General features: G+C 38.0%; 1 protein-coding gene across 1 annotated transcript; it reads left to right on the forward strand.

The window, feature by feature from the left end:
* Nucleotides 1–3,521: 3,521 nt before the first annotated feature.
* On the forward strand, nt 3,522–4,838 carry LOC139070124 (trace amine-associated receptor 13c-like). The gene is made up of 2 exons (XM_070551791.1): nt 3,522–3,691; nt 3,963–4,838. Exons 1-2 carry the CDS (start codon nt 3,522–3,524, stop codon nt 4,765–4,767), a joined length of 975 nt encoding a protein of 324 aa, XP_070407892.1. The 3' UTR covers nt 4,768–4,838.
* The last annotated feature ends 2,366 nt before the right edge of the window (nt 4,839–7,204 follow it).

The raw sequence follows: 7,204 nt of genomic DNA on the forward strand, positions 1-7,204 counted from the left end.
CCAGCTCGAGTCAGGAAAACCAGTTCCCAAGAACAGATTCAAGCTGGCACCAGAGTTTGACCACAGTGATAAGCTCATCCCGTTTGGCAGACGTGTGCGTCATAGTTATCAACTGGATCCAGATACAGTCCACCTTGGATGCAAAACAACCAATTACGCAGATGCTCATCCAAGACTATGATCGCCATCTGCACTATCCCAGCCCAGAGAGAGTATTCTCAGAGATGCATCGCAAGTATTAGTTACCAAGAGTGCAAGAAGAGCTCCACCACATTCAGCAGAGTGTCAGAACTGGCGCAGGAAGCCATAGACCCTCAAATGGCAGATCTGCCCCCACCCAGAGTCAGACTTTTAAGCCGGCATTCTAGTCCAAGGGATTAGACTGCCATACTTGGTGAAGACTGGAAGGATGAGCAAGAAGCACCTGGGAATAATATTAAAATGCATGACCACTGTAGCTGTGCACATTGACCTGCTCTCCAGCTTGAGCACCAACTCATTGCTCATGGCGCTGAGACAGTTCGTTGCTTGCAGGGGAAAGCCATCTTAACTGACTTCAGACCAGGGTACAAACTTCAGTGGCAGGCAGTCAAGTGCTTCGGGAGGCCTTCACCAACCTTGCTCCTGACCCCAAACTCAGCTCGCCTTGCAACAGATTGAATGGAAGTTTAATCCACCAAATGCCCCTCACTTTGATGGCTGCTGGGAGCGTGAGATACACTCTGCAAAACAAGCGTTGCAGGTTACTCTTGGAAATTAGCTTGTGATGGTTGAAGTTCTGAGGACCCTGCTTATTGAGATGGAAGGAATGCACAACTCCAAACCACTGGGCTACACATCTGCAGATATAGCTAACTCAGATGAATTAACCCCCAACTCACTGTCCAGATGCCTCTCTCCCACAGGTGGTGTATCCTGAGACTGAGATCCTGAGCAGAAGGCATTGGCACCATTGTCAGCTTTTGACGGATCAGGTCTGGAAACATTTCATTCATTTCTACTTGCCCAACCTTCAGATCTGGCAGAAGTAGACAGAGGAAACTCCAGATCTACATATTGGCAAGAAGTTTCTCATCGTCGACCCACAACTTCCACGTGCACGGTTGTCAGTGGGTCAAGTCACCAGCGGTGGCTTTGACAGTAAAGTTCAATATACTGAAGTGAAGGTGGGAGACAGGTCGTACGCACGCCCTGTATCTCGACTCATCCCGTTTCTGAACTTGTCAGACTGAGCTCTACCGGGCAGGTGGGTGCTTTTTCATTATAGCAGATTTCCTTCAGAAATCTGGGGACTGCTGTACAAAAAGGCCTCTTGGTGGCTGCCAAGTCTCAGGAACTTTTCTATGACTTTCCCTCCACTACATGTTGATCCGTTGCTTTACGTGGAATTTGGCCAATCGCAGGTCGTCTTGGCCCCGCTACAAACTGGTAGTAATTATTTTATTGTATCTGCCACCAGCGTGTCGCACAGACGTATCCCTGCTTTCAAATATCGATCCTGGTTTTTGTGTGCGTCTTTCATTTAAGAGTTGGTAATTTGTTACGACTTTACTGACATTGCCAATGTTCCAAGTCAGTGTTTTGCCAGTTTCATGTTGCTAGGAGCAAGCTTGGGGTTAGCCTGTACCTAGTTTTAGATGTTGCTCCCTGCATGAATCTATGTTGTTATTCTGACATTTCCCATGATGATAGTCAGTTGACATATTTGTTACACACCTTCTGTGTGAAGCCTGTACGCTATTACAACTATACTTGCCTTAATTGTAGCTTAACAGCTCATAGTCATGCACCACCCACAAGACTGTGACGTGACTACTCTGTGGACAATAGATGTAGTAAATTATCAGTGTTGGGAGTAATGTGGTACTAAATTAATTAATTACTGTAATGCATTGCTTTTTGCTGTAATGTGGTAATGTAAGGCATTACAGGGAAAGAATAATATTTACTTGGTACAATTGTCAGTAACGCAGTGATTGCAATGCATTTTTAAACCCAGAATCAAGATGTGGGTTTCCTAAAAATTCAAATTGCGGGAAGCCTGAAAAAAGATCCAGTATCTACATATATTACGTCATTTATGGACTCAGCTTTGTGGGCATTCTATGAGCAGAGAGGATGCAGCGATAATGGCTCAAATATTCCAGCTGCGTCCTGCGCGCGGCCGCTGTTATATTCACACAATCGCTCTACCAAAACAAAGTTATAAATTTGTGATTGTTTATATCAGCCCATATTCTCTGGTACTTCATGTACTGTTCAGCTGAGTTCATAATCTGCACCCTGGTGATTTGAACTCATTGCTGCTGGAGTGCAGCGCATATTAAGCTTATTTTTTATTTATTTATTTTTTTGCGTTCGGTAGATCCCTTTGGCTGATTAGGTAGAAAGTAGGAAATCAAAGAAACAATTTTTCTGGAAGACGGAGAAAACATGCAGCATGCAGGAAGGTTAGATAGAGAAAGGGCCGGAAATTATTCAAATAAAATCAAGAAAACAAAAGAAAGTACTTGAAAAGAAAATAGTAGGGAGATTTCTCCCCAACACAAAATTTTACCAGTGAAAAGCAATAATATATAAGCATTTAATATTTATACATGTGTAGAATCAGATCACCCCAGAAGTCAGTCCCACATCCAGGGCCGTATCAACGCATTTGGGGACCAAGGCAAATATAGGCTTGGAGCCCCCACCACCTCACTCCCTGCTCAGATGGCCCTATAAAATGGCAGCATGTTGAGAGTACAGATTGTTGTTGCTTTTATTTAATAAACAATCATTTTAAAGCACTGTTATTATATCTGACAGTTTTTAACAGCAATCCTAGCTCAGACACCACATCACTTTCCACATATATGTCATGGTGAGCTCACTGAGCGTCAGATTACCAGATTCATATTGAAGTTGTATTGGTGAAAGTAACTTAAAGTAATGCAAAAGTAGTGTAATGCCTTACATTTTAAAATCAGTAATACTGTAATGTAATGAATTACTTTAAAATCAAGGTAACAAGTAATAAATAATGCATTACAGTTTTGAAGTAACTTGCCCAACAACTGTAAATTATGTATCAATGGGTGAGTATAGGAGTGACCAGGTTCTGTGTAATTTAAACATTATGCATTGTTGTTTATTCATAATAAATAATTATGGGGCATTTTGCATATGGAGTGTGAATACCATCTATGTAAATAAAACGATTATTTAGAGTTTAGAAACTGGAATTGGAAGAGGTTGAAGAGTTTGAACTGTTGTTTTTTTACCTGTGAAAGATGGACTTTTCTGGGTTTTTCTCTGAGTTCAAGTTCCCAGTTAAAAGGCACACATACATTTCACCACTTGTACCTCCTATACAGTTAAGGGCATAGAAAAACAAAAGCAGTGTGCTCAAGGGAAGCTGGAGAGAGCATGTGACAATAATTAAAGAAGTGATGAAAAAGTTCACTACAGTAACAGATTAAAAAAAACGTGTAGGATTTGAGGTTAAATGCTGCTACAGCTCACTTCAGCCCTTTTATCTAATGGAGGTCCTTGACACAGATTTCTGTTTTCCACAGCTCTCCAATTCTTCGTGTAGGAAGCCGGCTCTTCCGAGAGTCACAGCTGTGTTTCTGAGCTTTTTTCTGTCCTTCATCTGTGTGTTCACTGTGGCTCTCAATCTGCTTGTTATCATCTCAGTTTCCCATTTCAGGCAAAAAAAAATTCTATAACAATAATATTTTAATGATAAATTTTTATTAAATGTTTTTTCATTCATTTGACTGATTTATGCTGACATATTTTCAAAACGTTAAGTAATTTCCATTTTTATTTTTAACACTATAATGCAATGAAAGCAGATTTGAAGAAAGTACAATGAAGTGCTTTGAAATGACCTTTCAAATAGTTTACTGCATTTGTTAATGTCCTGTTTATTTTATAACTATGTTTAATAGTTTAATTGTGTTGTTATTTTCCTCCAGGAAGCTCCACAATACCACCAACTTCCTGCTGCTGTCTCTGGCCATCTCAGACTTCATGGTAGGCCTTGTGTTTCTACCAGGCGAAATAGTCAGACTAACTGCCTGCTGGTTTCTTGGTGATTACATGTGTTTATTGTATTTATACATTATCTCTTTTACTGTCAGTGCTTCAATTGGAAATATAGTGATCATATCAGCTGATCGCTTTGTGGCTATCTGTGACCCCCTGCATTACCACACTAGAGTCACTGTGAAAAGAACCCAGGCATGTATCTGTTTGTTATGGCTCTATTCAATGCTGTACAACATTACTTTTGTAAAAGATGTTCTAAGGGACAGACATAACTCCTGCAATGGAGAATGTGTGTTCGTGAACGACAATTTTACAGTGCTTCTTGATCTTGTTTTAAATTTTTTTGTGCCAGTTACAGTAATCATAGTTCTGTACATGAGAGTATTTTATAAAGCTGTTATTCATCCCCGTGCAATCCGTTTTCATATTACAGCTGTGACTTTGAAGCATTCTATGACTCCATCAGCAACAAAATCAGAATTGAAAGCAGCAAGGACTCTTGGGGTTCTTGTGGTTGTGTTTCTAACTTGTTTCTGCCCTTATTACTGTGCTGGGTTGGTAACGGGAAGCTCATTTAATGCATCAGTCGTTGCCCTCTGTTTTTTCAGCATTAACTCCTGCCTAAACCCTGTGATATATGCCTTATTTTATCCATGGTTTAGAAAATCTGTAAGACATATTGTCACTTTTAAAATACTACAGCCTGGCTCAAGTGAGGCCAATGTAACATAAAAAAGAAACGTTCATTCATTCAGTAGTTTCACTTTTTTAATTTTACTGTGTAACTCATAATAAGCCAAACATAACCACCTAGACTTCCTTCCAAAGCAGAGCCATGCTTGTGAATAAAGTTTTTGAAAAAGTTCTTTAAAACCTGAAATTTGCAGCACTGATGGCAGCTTTTTTAAATTTTTGCTTTAGGAAAACAAATGGGCTAATTTTCCACCTTTTTGTAGCTGTGATTAATTTTAAATTAGGCATTTTTCACTTGTACCTTTCAACTCCTTCATTTTTCAATAAGTCCTGATCAAATTTGTTATACTTCTTTTACTCAGGATGAAATCTATGCCTTTCACAGCTGGTAGTCAAGGGACACTCTAGCAGAGTCACGGTGGGCATGTCGGCACGGTAGCATTTTCCTCTCTGAACTACATGAAATGTCATAATTTCATTTCACTTTTCATTCTTTAACCGAACTGGATTCACTACATGCCTTCAAAAGCAAGCTGAAAGCGTCAAAGACTGCACAAGTAATTTGTAACTGCTTTGAATGAATGTATTGTCTTATTATTGTTTTTATGTTGTAACTGTATGGAATTTTGCTGCCTCTTGGCCAGGACATCCTTTAATCTCAATGGGGTTTTTTAAATCCTAGTTAAATAAAGGTTAAATAAAAAAAACTTTATAAAATTTTACGATATTTGTAAACATTGTTTAAATTTTGTTATCTTTTTAATTTTTAATGTTTGTTCTTGTGAACCACCTCGTGATTTTTATCTTGAGAGGCACTTTATAAAAGAAGTTCTTCACATTTTGGAGACAGGAATCCTGGCGGGGCAGCGGTGAGATGGTAAAATGTTTAATTTAGGACACATTTTCAGACTTGTACGCCCTTTCAGACACACACACACACACACACACACACACACACACACACACACACACACACACACACACACACACACACACACACAACAAACAATCAGCTGCCCTATCTTTCAACTGAAAACATTATAAAATTATATCTGAAATTAAGATAAGATATAGCTAGACTAAGATATAGCATTCATAAGTACATATTCAAATTATTTATTGGTGCATAAATCACTATAAATAAAAGCTCTGCTCATACAACCAACTAGGACTGGTGCACCTGCAGCACTGTCAGGGTTTCCTGTATCCTTCCTGCGAGATAATTGTTTCGTATGATGAACACTATTTCCTGCCTAAAGCTCTTTTGGGTAAAATTAAATATTTTTATTAAATGTTCCCCTTGGATCTGGAATATCTCAGGGAACCCCCGAGCACCATAGTGCCGCTTTTATTCAGAATCAGAAGAGTTTTATATGTGCGAGAATCACAACATGAGGAAATTGCTGCAGTGCAAGAAAATATAAATAAGCAAAAATCTGAATTAAGAAATAAACACAATAACATGATAATATAGGGAGGCAATAGAGAAGCAGCTACTATGTACAAGTCACAAGCTCACAAAGTCTCTCGAGACTTCATAGGACAAGGTTTGCTTATGTAGTCGGCCATTAAACCAAAATGAAGAAGGAGATCACATTTGATTTCATTGTTTGATGCTACATACATGGCCTGGCCAATAAAAAATTGTCCACCCAAAAAAAGATCTCACACTAATATTCCATTGGATTGCCTTAAACTTTAATTACAGCACACATTCGCTGTGGCGTTGTTTAGAGAAGCTTCTGCAGTGTCACCCCTGGACGTCACTAGGATTGAGAGATAGGAGGGGCTTAGCCCCAGGAGCTTGACCTTGAACATTTTTTGTCACACCCTGCAAAAACTTTGTCAATTAATTCACTATCTGAAGAACATTTAACAAAACCTATTATTTTATTACTTTCCTACCTTTGTGCATTTTCTCTCTTCTTTTTATAAAAAAAATAACACTTAGTTAATTAGTGGGGTCTATGTTGAAGAAAGATTTTATATAAGTCCATTAAAAATTAGATGTGTTATATTTCCAAATAAAGCTATTCATTTCAGTCTACTGCACTTAACAGGGGGAAATGTTGCAGTCATTTGTTTAATTTGTTTAATTACAACTTGCTTAATTATAAATGTTACTGAAATATGACAAATAACAAATGAATAATTGTCAAACTTTTATTCTGCCAAATGAGTGTGCAGTTGACAGTTTTAATATATGAATAACACTGCTATGATATGGAATAAAGGAGTATGTAATTAACAATTACAAGACAAAATAACAGTATATATAAAAATTAGGGCTGGGACTTGATTAAATTTTTTTAATCTAATTAATTAGAGGCTTTGTAATTAATTAATCTAAATTAATCACATTTTAATCGTTCAGGAAAATGTGCTCTCAAAGCAAAACTTAATTAAAATTATGAGACAGAGAATTAAACATTAGACATAGTTATTACTGTAAAACTAAAGCTTTTAATAAAAAATG

The sequence above is a fragment of the Nothobranchius furzeri genome, chromosome 5 (assembly GCF_043380555.1).
Source record: "Nothobranchius furzeri strain GRZ-AD chromosome 5, NfurGRZ-RIMD1, whole genome shotgun sequence".
NCBI classification, from domain to species: domain Eukaryota; kingdom Metazoa; phylum Chordata; class Actinopteri; order Cyprinodontiformes; family Nothobranchiidae; genus Nothobranchius; species Nothobranchius furzeri.

Bases quoted from the DNA above. Each gene is read 5' to 3' on its own strand.
- LOC139070124 (XM_070551791.1), top strand. From the start codon at position 3,522: ATGGAGGTCCTTGACACAGATTTCTGTTTTCCACAGCTCTCCAATTCT. The intron at 3,692-3,962 runs GCAAAAAAAAAT...ATTTTCCTCCAG, and splicing joins ATCTCAGTTTCCCATTTCAG to GAAGCTCCACAATACCACCA.